We start from the raw sequence: 12,780 nt of genomic DNA, 5'->3' as shown, positions 1-12,780 counted from the left end.
GAGTACAGTGGCACCGTCTTGGCTTACTGCAACCTGTGCCTTCCAGGTTCACGCACTTCTCCTGCCTCAGCCCCCTGAGTAGCTGGGATTACAGGCATGAGCCACCATGCCTGGCTAATTTTTGCATTTTTAGTAGAGACGGGGTTTCACGTGTTAACTAGGCTGGTCTCAAACTCCTGACCTCAGGTGAGCCACATGCCTTGGCCTCCCAATGTGCTGGGGTTACAGGCATGAGCCACTGCACCTGGCCAAGACTCCATTTCTTAAAAAAAAAAAGGCCAGTTGCAGTGGCTCACACCTGTAATCCTAGGCAGGTGGATCACTTGAGGTCAGGAGATCAAGACCAGCCTGGCCAACATGGTGAAACCCTGTCTCTACTAAAATACAAAAATTAGCTGGGCATGGTGGCAGGTGCCTGTAATCCCAGTTACTTGGGAGGTTGAGATGGGAGAATCGCTTGAACCCAGGAGATGGTGGTTGTAGTAAGCCAAGATCGTGCCAATGTACTCAAGCCTGGGCAGTTGAGCACACCTCTGTCTCAAAAAAGAAAAAACACAACCTAGTCTCTGGAACTTCCCCAGGCACAGCTGGTAAGTCATGTGACCTCCCTGAGCCTCAGTACCCTCCTCTGTAAAATGAGGATGAATAATATCTACCTCAAGAGTGTTACTGTGTAGACTGACATTTTAACAAGATGTATGACATAGTAAATGTGCAACAATCATTTGTTGAATTACTGTGGACAGTCTACACTTTAGAAAGTGTAAGGAAGCCTGCCAGGGAGGCAGGGCATGGATATTAATAACCATGTTTGGCTGGGCGCAGTGGCTCACGCCTGTAATCCTAGCACTTTGGAAGGCCAAGGTGGGTGGGTCACCTGAGGTCAGGAGTTCAAGACCAGCCTGGCCATCATGGTGAAACCCTATCTTTAAAAAATAAATAAATAAATAACCATGTTTGCAGATAAGTAAACTGAGGCTCAGGGAGATGATGTGATGCTCTCAAGATTTCACGGCCATAGAGCAGTATGATTGGAAACGAACACACACCCCAGATGTCTCTACCACCTCCTCTGAGAAGTCAGATCTGGACAGAAAACAGGCTGGGAACTCAGGATGTAGGGCCCGGCCCAGCCTGGTATGGGGAGTGTGAGCAGAACACTGAGAGTCTAGGAAATGCCTCTATTCTTATTTATTTCCTTTTCTCTTTTATTTCTCTTCTTTTTTCTTTTCTTTTTGAGATAGAGTATCACTCTGGCACCTAGGGTGGAGTGCAGTGCCGTGAACATGGCTCTCTGCAGCCTCTACCTTCTGGGCTCAAGCGATCCTCTGACCTTGGCCTTCCAAAGTGCTGGGATTACAGACGTAAGGCACCTTGCCTGGCCTGTTTTTACTTAGAAGGCATAGTCAGGCTGGACATGGTGGCTCACACCTGTAATTCCAACACTTTGGAAGGCTGAGATGGAAGGATCTCTTGAGCTCAGGTGTTTGAGACCAGCCTGGGCAACATAGTGAGGCCCCCCCATGTCTACAAAAATGAAAATCAGCCAGGTGTGGTGATGTGTGCCTGTAGTCTCAGCTACTTGCGTTGCTATGGTGGGAGGATCACCTGAGCCAGGGAGACTGAGGCTGCAGTTACCTATGATTGCGCCACTACACTCCAACCTGGGCGACAAATTGAGACTCTGTCTCAAAACAAATGAGAAGGTACAATTAGCCTTTAGTGACTGTGTGATGAGTGCCTTCTGTTGAAGGGACTGTGCCAGGTAACAAGGGAATTCCAAGATGAGGAAACCTGATCTCATTCATTCATTCATTCAGCAAACACCCCGTTGAGGCCTCTGTGGGTTTCTGTGCTAGGCTCCAATGATACAGCTGACTCAGGGCCCACATTTGATGTGGGGAGAGGGTAATTGATGCTGTGACAGAGGAAGCCCAGAGGCACCACCTTACCCAGGCTGGTTGGCTATGCCAGGAAATGCTGCTGGGAGGAGGAGATGGCTGTGCTTCTCGTAGTCTTCAGTAGGAATTGGTGTTGGGAGAGATTTTCAGGCAGAGGAGACAGCAAAGGAGTCTTGCTTCATAGAAAGAACATGAGACACTTTCGGAGGCTGAGGCAAGTGGATCACTTGAGGTCAGGAGTTCAAGACCAGCCCAGCCGACATGGCGAAACTCGTCTCTACTAAAAATACAAAAATTAGCTGGGTGTGGTGGTGGGCCCCTGTAATCCCAGCTACTCAGGAGGCTGAGGCAGAAGAATTGCTTGAACCTGGGAGGCGGAGGTTGCAGTGAGCCAACATAGTGCCATTGTACTCTAGCCTGGGCAACAGAATGAGACTCCATCTCAGAAACAATAACAACAACAAAACTAGACAAGGAAGAATGGGAGACAGATGCAGCCGAGAAGTGGTGTCCAATCTGGGAGGGCCACAGGTTTCAGCAGAGGAGCTTGAGATCCATTCCATAGCACTGAGGAGCCACAGAAAGTTCTTGAGCAAGTGCAGTGCTGTTTGCTAGCTATTATCAGAAGATCTCTTTGCAAATCAGTGTGGGTGTGACCTGACTGGGGGACAGGGCTAGACACTAGAGATCTATTGGACATCTTTTCCCAAGTGAGGGTCATCAGGAGCTGGGACCAAGGTAGTGACCTTGGAATTAGGAAGAAAGACACTCTGCTGATAAAGGCATACCCCCACCCAACAAAAAAAAGGAAGAAAGACACTCATGAGAGGCTTCTGCCATAGAATCTGCAGCTTGGTGACTGACAACATGAGCCAGTAAGACCCAGAAGATCCAGCATGGAAAGCCGGAGCCAGGGGCCCCAGTGCCCAGCAAGGGGTGATCAGGAGTAGAAGGGTGTGCAGGACAAGGGTGACCCATCCTGGGAAATAGTAAGGCCAAAGAGAAGGCACAGCTGGTGGAGGAGACCCTGCCAGGGAGGGAGGAGCAGAACCAGGTTAATTGTATCAAGCACACAGCTGCTCTGGGCAACCCCAGAGCTGGTGCTGGGCACAGGGCAAGTGCTTTCTGCTATTTCTCTTTCTCATTGGTGCATTTAACAAATAGCTGCTAAGCGTTTACCATGCACTAGCTGTTATTCTCCATTCCAGAACATAGCAGGAGAAAGAGACACAGGAACCCTCTTGGAGCTTACTTTCTAGGAGGTAGAGACAAGCGATAAACCAGAACACGAAGGAAGCAAGGAACTGCAAATGCAAATAATAAGGCTTATGAAGGAGCCCCAACAGTGATGTGCACAAAGGGCCTGCTGCAGTTGGAAGCTGAGGCTGCGCCACGGTGAGGAGGTGCCATAGGGAACAGGGTTAGGGGACAGGGAGTGGGGAAAGGCAGCGTTCCCTTGGGGCTGTGGTCAGGGAGAGTCGCGGGTAGAGATGTTTCCAAACAGAGGGAACAGCAAGTGAGATGCTCCAAGCTAGGAATGAGTTCTGGCGAGATGCGGAAAGGCATCAATCAAATGGAGAAGATTGACAGATGGGCTGGGGAGGGGGAGGAGCTGCCACAAGGCTCTCTCATTCCCATGATGCTGTTTCTTTTCTTTCTGTTTTTAATTTTTTTTCTCTCTCTTTATTGTGACAGTCTCACTCAGGCTGCACTTCAGTCACCCAGGCTGAAGTGCAGTGGCATGATCTCGGCTCACTGCAATGAGCGGAATCATTTCTGTATTGAAGGCTGCCCTGAACCTTCAATTTGCCAAAGGGGACTCTCAAGGGAAATGGAGAAAGCTGTTTGTTTGTTTGTTTTCTTACCCCATGGAGGGTCTCATGGGAATGCTGTTCTACAGAATACACTCTGAGAATACTGAGGCCAGAGAGAGGAGGGGACATCACTAAGATCATGAAACCAACTCAGTGGCAGAGGTAGGCCTGGATCCCAAATTTCTATTTCCCAGGCCCTTCCTGTTTTCAGTACACCAGGCTGCAGTGCCAGATGGATGGCAAAGGCAAAAGGCTGGAAGCCCAGGGGCCAGCTAGGAGGCCTCAGGCCTAACTGAATAAGGGCCTGAGTAAGAGGGGACAGTGGTGACAGTTGCTACAGGGGACCCTTTGTGAAGCATTCTGTCACCCATCCTGGGCAATTTTACATACTTCCTAGATACCTGAACGATCCCCCATTACATGGCCTCTAAACAATTGTCTTACTTTAGTACTTATCATAGTTTGCCATTTATATTTTTCCTCTTTAAATTTATTTATTATTATTATTATTTGAGATGGAGTCTCACTCTGTCACCCAGGCTGGAGTGCAGTGGCGCGATCTCAGCTCACCGCAACCTCGACCTCCCGGGTTCAAGAGATTCTCCTGCCTCAGCCTCCTGACTATTTGGAACTACAGGCGCACACCACCATGCCCAGCTAATTTTTGTATTTTCATTTTGTGATTTCATTTATTTATTTATTTTCGAGACAGAGCGCAATGGCATGATCTCAGCTCACTGCAACCTCCCAGATTCAAGCGATTCTCCTGCCTCTCAGCCTCTGGAGCAGCTGAGACTACAGGCAAGCACCACTACGCCAGCTTTTATATTTTTAGTAGAGATGGGGTTTCTCCATGTTGGTCAGGCTGGTCTCAAACTCCCGACCTCAGGTGATCCGCCCCCCTCGGCCTCCCAAAGTGCTCGGATTACAGGCATGAGTCACCTGCCGTGGCTAATTTTTGTATTTTTAGTAGAGACAGGGTTTTACCACGTTGGTCAGGCAGGTCTCAAACTCCTGACCTCAAGTGATCTGCCTGCATCGGCCTACCAAATTGTGTATTTTTCCTCTTTACATTTATATGGCAGTGTGGTAACCTAGCCTAAAATCCCACCGCTTTCTGGTTGCTGAGGTTTTGCCTTCAATAATCTGAGGGATTCCAGTCTGGGTTCTGGAGTCAATGAGCTGAGATTGTGCCATTGCACTCCAGACTGGGGGACAAGAGTCCTCTACTCTACCCTCTCAAGAGTAGAGACTAGAGTCCAAGCACGGTGGCTCACACCTGTTATCCTAGCACTTTGGGAGGCCGAGGCGGGCAGATCACCTGAGGTCAGAAGTTCGAGACCAGCCTGGCTAACATGGTGAAACTCCCATCTCTACTAAAGATACAAAAAATTAGCCAGCCGCATGGTGGCAGGCGCCTGTAATACCAGCTACTAGGGAGGCTGAGGCAGGATTATCGCTTGAACCCGGGAGGCTGAGGTTGCAGTGAGACAAAATCTCACCATTGTACTTCAAAAGCGAAACTGTCTCAAAAAAAAAAAAAAAGCCTCGGTCACTAAGTGGTCCTCCTCGAAGGAACTGGGAAGGGGACGTCAGGCCCTCGGTCGAGAATCCTGGACTGGTTTCCCATCCCCCGCGGCCCTTGCTTCCACCTGCTGGAGCAAGGTCGAAGCGGCCGCAGCCATCTTAACTACGGGAAAGAGACGCTGCCGAGGCTGCCTGGGAGGAACAGCAAGAGAAGACGTTTCCAGGAGGAACAAACCAGGTCACCAACATTGATCGAAATGCAAGCTGTTCAGTGCCTTTCTCTAAAATGAAGAGAAGCTGGACTGTCGCCATCTTTTCTGAGGGCGCCTCCTTTTTTCCGGACTGCGGCACCACAGAGATGCTCGCCGCCCTAGAGCGGCCCCACCCAAAGCTACTTCCGGTCGCCAAGGCGTCGGTTGAAAGTCCTGCACTCCACTCCCAGGGCGAATCCCCAGCGTCCCTCCAGAAGCCGCGGAGCCAGTTCCAGTCCAATGAACTCGGGAAGGCGAGAGGGACTGAGGCAGGTAAAGAGCCCGCGGGCCGAGAGCTCCGCGGACATGGTCGACTGCCGCTTCCTGGTGCAGAGTGGGTGTCTGCGGTATACGGGTGTACACGTCTTGATCCGAGCGCGATGCCGCGACTTGCGGTCACCTGGACGCGCTCAGCTGCGCCCGTCCCATCCGGATCCCTGAAAAGGGAAAGAAGTGGCTCTCTTCACTTATGCGGCAGGTTGACCCGCTTCCTGAGAACCCTGCCAGATCAGCCTCCCTGAAGTTCCCAACAGGATCCTCCAGAGAGCTCCCAGGACCTCCTGCAAAACGTTCACAGCCTGGTATACTGATTATTCCGAGTTAAAAAAAAAAGTTAGAGAAATTGTAGTTTCACAAGGAGCAAGCTGACCTGTTTCTTTTGCATGCAGCATGCCAGAAACATTACTCTGGGGAAGTATCCTTCCGTACCAGGATGAGAATATAGCCCAGAGAGGCCACAAGGGACCAGAATAAACAAACGTAACAAAGTAATGCCTATCTTCCCCCTGTTTGACCGCTCCCGTATGTAGCCTAGTGACTTCCCTCGAAAATTTTACTGCCTTAGCCAGATTTTCTTTTCTTTCTTCGTTTTTTTTTTTTTTTTTTTTTTGAGACGGTGTTTCGCTGTGTCGCCCAAGCTGGAGTGCAGTGGCACAATCTCGGTTCACTGCAACCTCTGCCTTCTGCTTTCAAGCGATTCTCTTGCCTCAGCAGCTGGGATACAGGCGCGCGCCACCACACCTGGCTAATTTTTTGTACTTTAAGTAGAGACGGGGTTTCGCCGTGTTGGTGAGGCTGCTCTCGAACTCCTGATCTCAGGTGATCCGCTGGCCTCAGCCTCCCAAACTGCTGGGATTACAGGCGTGAGCCACCGCGCCCGGCCCACTTCATTGGTTTTTACACTCAACATTGGGAAGAGACCGCTGTCGCCCTGTTTCTGAAATAACAAGGACAAAACGAGAGAGTGATGGGCTGGAGTCCGTTTATAAAACAGTGCAAAGACGAAAACTAATACCTGAGTTCACTAAGGCCAAGCAAGAGGCCAGCTGCCTCTGGTGCAAACCGGGGCGGAGCTCTCAGGTGCACCGCCTCGCTGGGCCGGGGCCGAAGCATGCGCGGCTGGTTTAAGGCCGGCGCCTGTAGCCACCGCGGCCATTTTGAATGAGGGTACGGAGAGAACGTGTCCCGGAGACACTGAGGGCGTTGTCGTGGGCACGATTGCGCAGGGGCAAAGGTTGCGTGGCTGCACTGCCGCCATTTTTTATAAGGGTATCTTCCATTTCTGATTGTGCACCAGCTGCCTTCGCGACCACTAGTTTCCATCCCCTCTAGTGCGCCCTCGGGGGCTCTAGTGACCTCCCTCCTTCCCTTGGGCCCAGTCCGGGGAGGTATTCTCGGGCGCGGAAGGTTCCACAGGCCCAGCCGGGGCCAGGGGAGGCAGCCGACTTGTCCTCGGGACTGATAGTCCCCATGGCGCCGCCTCTGGCCACGCTCTACTCCCAGGACCCAAACGGGGCCGGGTCCGAGTGGAGGGAGCCCGGGCCCGTGACCTTCGGGGACGTGGCCGTGTACTTCTCCCGGGAGGAGTGGGGCTGTTTGCGGCCTGCGCAGAGGGCCCTGTACCGGGACGTGATGCGGGAGACCTACAGCCACCTGGGCGCGCTCGGTGAGAGTCCCACCTGCTCGCCGGGGCCCTGCGCCCCCACAGGCCCTGCCGCGCCTCAGGGAGCTGCGCGTGGAGTGGGGGGCCCCGCGGCCGGGCAGGCGGCCTCCCCGCAGCGTGGGATTTGCGTTCTTCTCCCCCAGGAGTCGAAGGCAGCAAGCCGGCGCTCATCTCCTGGGTGGAGGAGGAGGCTGAATTGTGGGGTCCGGCTGCCCAGGATCCGGAGGTGGCGAAGCGTCCGACAGAAGCGGACCCAGGTGGAGTATCGGGTGCTCAGTCCCGTGGGGACTTCTCTGTTCCTGTCCCATCCCGTTACCCTCTGCCACCTCGAGCTACCTGCTTAGCAGTTTCATCTCTGAACTTTCTCCTTTTTTTTCTCTCATGCCTTGGGAGCAGGCATGAACTGCTTTCTCAACTGCGACCACGAGGCTGAGCCCTGCCTGGCTCCCGGCTGCTACCTAGAAAAGGGCTGTGATGGGAGCTTGGCCCTGCCTTACTCGCCTCTGAGTCCTCACCTCTGCGTGGTCACTATACTCTGGGGGCTTTTTTTGGTGTTTTTGTTTTAGAGATGGTCTTGCTCTTGCCCAGGCTGAGTGCACTGGCACCATCATAGCTCACTGCAGCCTCGAACTCCGGGGCTCAAGCAGTCCTCCTTCGAGGGCCTCCAGAGTAGCTAAGACTGTACAGGCGCTCGCCACAAAGCCTGGGTAATTGTTGTATTTTTGACAGAGTTTTTCTGTTACTCAGGCTGGAGTGAAATGACACGATCTCAGCTCACTACAACCTCCTCCTCCCAGGTACAAGCAATTCTCCTGCCTCAGCTTCCCGAGTAACTGGGATTACAGGTGCCCAGCACCATGTCTGGCTAATTTTTTGTATTTTTAGTAGAGATGGGGTTTCGCTATGTTGCTCAGGCTGGTCTTGAACTCCTGGGCTCAAGCTGTCCAACCCCCTCGACTTCCCATAGTGGTAGAATTACAGGTGTGACCCACCGCAACCGGCCTAATTTTTTTTTAATTCTTAAAATTGCTATATATATGTATATTAGAGAAGGGGATCTTGGGTCTTGGTATGTTGCCCAGGCTAGTCTCGAACTCCTAGGGTCAAGCGATCCACCTTCTCTACCACCACGAGCCCCCACGCCCAGCCTCTAAGCTCTACCTCCACATCAGGACCCACCAGTCCGGTCCTCCTGCAAACTGGTTCCTCTCCTCCCCCACACCACCACCTGCCCGCCGCATTTTTTTTCCTTCATTTCTTGCCCTCAGCCTTTGCAGAGTGTCCAGCCCCACTAAACTTGGCCGTGCCTGCCTGGTTCTGCCTTTCTTGGTGCTGTTCCTGTTGCCCGGAACATCCTCAGGTGTCTGCTTCTCCTTCGGGATCAGGCCCGGATGTTCATGTTCTCTCTGCCCTTCCCCCGCAGTGACATTTCCCCAGCCCCAAGGCGGAATGGACTCTTCCCTCCCTCCCGGCTCTGTCTGGCTTTGCAGCCGAGGAACACAATACGTGTCACTCCTTCATCTCCTGGGGTAGCTGTGGGTCCAGCGGGCCTGTTCCTGCCCACTCAGAGTGTGGGATTCAAGGATCAGGATGAGCCATGGCTGAACTCTCCCCTCTTTATCTCCCAGCAGATTCCAGAAACAAGGAAGAGAAAAGACCAGGGGAAGGGATAGGAGCCCTGGAGAAGCCCCTCCCTGTGGCCACAGGGCCTCTTGGGCTGAAGGCTCCCCAAGCCCCGTCGGCCGGGTCCCCTTATGGTTGGGAGCTGAGGTCCAAGGCACCGTGCCGGGGACGCCCCTCGCTCTGTGCCCACCCCCCTGTTCCGCGAGCGGACCAGCGTCATGGCTGCTACGTGTGCGGGAAGAGCTTTGCCTGGCGCTCCACGCTGGTGGAGCACGTATACAGCCACACGGGCGAGAAGCCCTTCCACTGCGTGGATTGCGGCAAGGGCTTCGGCCACGCTTCCTCCCTGAGCAAACACCGGGCCATCCATCGCGGGGAGCGGCCCCACTGCTGTCCCGAGTGTGGCCGGGCCTTCACACAGCGCTCTGCGCTGACTTCACATCTGCGTGTCCACACTGGCGAGAAGCCCTATGGCTGCGCTGACTGCGGCCGCCGCTTCAGCCAGAGCTCTGCCTTGTACCAGCACCGGCGCGTGCACAGCGGTGAGACCCCTTTCCCCTGCCTGGACTGCGGCCGTGCCTTTGCCTACCCCTCGGACCTGCGGCGCCATGTGCGCACCCATACCGGCGAGAAGCCCTACCCATGCCCGGACTGCGGACGCTGCTTTCGCCAGAGCTCAGAGATGGCGGCCCACAGGCGCACCCACAGCGGCGAGAAGCCCTACCCCTGCCCGCAGTGCGGCCGCCGCTTTGGCCAGAAGTCAGCTGTGGCCAAGCATCAGTGGGTCCATCGGCCTGGGGCGGGAGGTCACAGGGGCCGGGGCGCTGGGGGGCTGTCTCTGACGCTGACTGCTGGCCGTGGGGACCTGGACCCGCCCGTCGGCTTCCAGCTGTACCCAGAGATATTCCAGGAGTGTGGGTGATGGCCTCAAAAGTGACTATCTAGACACTGCAGGAGGCCTGAGATGGGCTCAGGGGCCTGAACCTCTGCAGCAGCCTTCAGGGAAGTCCCAGAATCCCTGGCAAGAGCTGGCTCTGGGGTGCAGACAGCCTCATCTTGGGCCTTCAGCAGACTCCTCTGCCAGCATCTTGCTCCCCCCGACCCACGCTCTCAAAGGCCCCCTTTGCTGAGACAGGGCTGAGGTGAGAACCCCCCCAGATTCCCATAAGGGGAAGCAAAAGCTGTTTCTCAGCCCAGAGATGCTAACAGGATTGAGGTAGAGAAGAACTTTGTTTTACCCATTTTTTTAAAATTTCTTTTATTATTATTTTTTATTCTTTTGACCCTTCCAGAACACAATACCACTTTTTATATTTATTTATTTATTTTTGAGACAGCTTCCTGCTCTGTTGCCCAGGTTGGAATGCAGCGGTGTGAACAGGGCTCTCTGCAACCTCAATCTGCTGTGCTTAAGGAATCCTCTCCTGTCAGCCTTCCAGATACCTGAGACTACAGGTGGGCAACACTACGCCCAGCTAATTTTTAAATTTTATGTAGAGATGAGGTTCTCACTGTTGCCTAGGATGGTCTCCTAGGCTGAAGCGATCCTGCTGCCTCAGCCTCCCAAAGTGCTGGGATTGCAGGCCTGAGCCATCATGCCTGCCTTCCGTTGTCTTTTTCTTTTCCTTTTTTTTTTTTTTGAGACGTGGATTTTGCTCTTGTTGCCCCGGGTGTGCAATGGCCTGATCGCAGCTCACTGCAACCTCCATCTTCTCAGTTCAAGCGATTCTCCTGCCTCAGCCTATGGAATTACAGGTGCCTGCCACCTCCATTATCTTTTTACTGCACAAATTAAAATCCCCTTGCCCTGTACTGGATCTGGCCGGCAATTGCCATATTTACTGATTTGAGCCCAGGCAGTGTTTTTAAGTGATATGAATCAGTGGTGAAGATTGAAAAGAATATGTCACACCCAAATACAGGTTTTCTGGCATGTTTTGAAAAATCTAAAGATTTGGCAATTCCACCTAGGCTCCCACAAAACCACATTTGTTGGGAGCTGAGCTGGAGCCAGAACTCACAATTCACCGTGGCCTGGCCACTCATCCCTGCCACTCCCATGGGCTCTTGACCCAGCATCCCTCGCTATTCATCATGGCTTGGTTTTAGTATTTTTGGTGTTTATCTTAAAGTACAAAACAAAGAAGAAAGGGAAGTATTTTTTGAACCCATGTGTCTATCAAAACAGACCTTTCCATCTGTCATTTCTCACTCATTTATATGACTTGCTGAGCTCCTGTGGTCATTTGACTTTGAAAACGGTGGTCCGTAGCATTCAGGTTTTCTGGAGTTGGAGAGAAAGGATGATTGGAAGGAGAGAAGTAAAAGCAGGCTTTATTTTAGATCTTTGCTTCTATTGCATTTTATGGTTTACAAAGTACTGTCTTCTCCATTGACTCATTTCACCTCATAAGTGATGGGAGAAGCCCCTTGCTTGAAGAGGACAGGCTGGTCAGGAAGAGGCAGTCAGGCCTGCCTTTCACTCCAAACCAAGGGGTGTGTCCACCATCAGCCAACAGGCAGTTCCTGAATTTTGAATAGGAAGGTTCTGAGAGCTCCCTCCAGTCTTCCTTGGACCCACTGAGACAGCCCGGTGGCTCAGGCCTTTTTAGCCCCCCTAGACCCTGCCAGGAGGGCCGCATCACAGTTTTGAACTGGAAGAAGAATTTTATTTATTTATTTATTTTTGAGACAGAGTGTTGCTTCATCACCCAGGATGGAGTGCAATGGTGCGATCTGGGCTCAATGCACCCCCTACCTCCTGGATTCAAGTAATTCTTCTGCCTCAGCCACCCGAGTAACTTAAACTACAGGTGCACACCACCGTGCCTGGCTAATTTTTGTATTTTTAGTAGAGACTGGTTTTCACCATATGGGCCAGGCTGGTCTCAACCTCCTGACCTTGTGATCCACCCCCCTCAGCCTCCCAACGTGCTGGGGTTACAGGCGTGAGCCACCATGCCCAGCTTTGAACTAGAAGAATTCTTTACTTTCCCAGACTTTTGTAGTTTGGGACACTGAGGCCAGAGAGGTGCTAAGTAGCCTGTCCAGGGTCACACAGAGACCCCAGGGTTCAGCTGACTGCTGACTTTCCCTGTCACTCCTGAGGCCTTTGCTGGTGTCTCAGCCAGGTTCTGTAGAAATTTGCTCCTTCCTCTGATAATACCCAGCCCTGACCTGGATGGGGTTAGACTAGCCCAGGATCAGCAAAACTCACATACCACATGAGTCTGACAAAGCGGCCACGTGACAGACCAGGTCAGCTCAGAATCCAATGAGGAGAGTCCCAAGACATACAGACCTTGCATCTGTGCCATCATGGGCAGAGGGGACTAGGCCAGGAACACCTGGTGTTAAATGATTTGTAGCCAGGGGTGACTGTACCCATCTGTATCCCCAAGCTTTGCACAAAATCCTGCCCCATTATCCATCTACCACTAATTCCTTTGTGGGCAGAGTCCAGCCATGAGCAGCCCCTGCCAGAGGAGAGCAAGGGCCTCTGACCTCTGCTGGCCTGTGTGCCCTGGCCTGTCACCCAGCTCAGCCCTCTCTGGCCAACCCAGGGAGGAAGAAACCTGATTTACCAACCTGAAAGAGGTAGAGGTTTTGGTGAAAAGACACTGTTTAGGTGTCAAGTGAAGTAATGAACTGATTCATTCCAACCTCATCTCCAATCTGACCCCACCAAGATTTGCTCTCCCTGAGCTTTTCTGGGGCGGGTT

The 12,780-nt window shown here is 52.7% G+C and overlaps 1 protein-coding gene across 8 annotated transcripts; it reads left to right on the top strand.

Annotated features, from left to right (window-relative positions):
• The first annotated feature begins 5,388 nt into the window (after positions 1 to 5,388).
• On the top strand, positions 5,389 to 11,400 carry ZNF764 (zinc finger protein 764). Of its 8 annotated transcripts, none has more exons than XM_078345147.1 (3): positions 5,389 to 5,766; positions 7,579 to 7,692; positions 9,067 to 11,400. In XM_078345147.1, exons 1-3 carry the CDS (start codon positions 5,529 to 5,531, stop codon positions 9,978 to 9,980), a joined length of 1,266 nt encoding a protein of 421 aa, XP_078201273.1. In that variant the 5' UTR covers positions 5,389 to 5,528; the 3' UTR covers positions 9,981 to 11,400. The 8 variants fall into 8 exon arrangements, with proteins under 8 accessions (XP_078201273.1, XP_078201272.1, XP_078201276.1 ...); XM_078345146.1 differs by having other exon boundaries at positions 9,064 to 11,400; XM_078345150.1 differs by having other exon boundaries at positions 5,630 to 6,074.
• Positions 11,401 to 12,780: the final 1,380 nt, after the last annotated feature.

The sequence above is a fragment of the Callithrix jacchus genome, chromosome 12 (assembly GCF_049354715.1).
Source record: "Callithrix jacchus isolate 240 chromosome 12, calJac240_pri, whole genome shotgun sequence".
Classification (NCBI taxonomy): domain Eukaryota; kingdom Metazoa; phylum Chordata; class Mammalia; order Primates; family Cebidae; genus Callithrix; species Callithrix jacchus.
Note: the sequence above shows the minus strand (reverse complement) of the source record. Positions and strands in the feature narration are given on the sequence as shown.

Bases quoted from the DNA above. Each gene is read 5' to 3' on its own strand.
- ZNF764 (XM_078345146.1), top strand. From the start codon at position 5,529: ATGAAGAGAAGCTGGACTGTCGCCATCTTTTCTGAGGGCGCCTCCTTT. The intron at 5,767-7,578 runs GTAAAGAGCCCG...CTTCTCCCCCAG, and splicing joins GGCGAGAGGGACTGAGGCAG to GAGTCGAAGGCAGCAAGCCG. The intron at 7,693-9,063 runs GTGGAGTATCGG...TTTATCTCCCAG, and splicing joins TCCGACAGAAGCGGACCCAG to CAGATTCCAGAAACAAGGAA.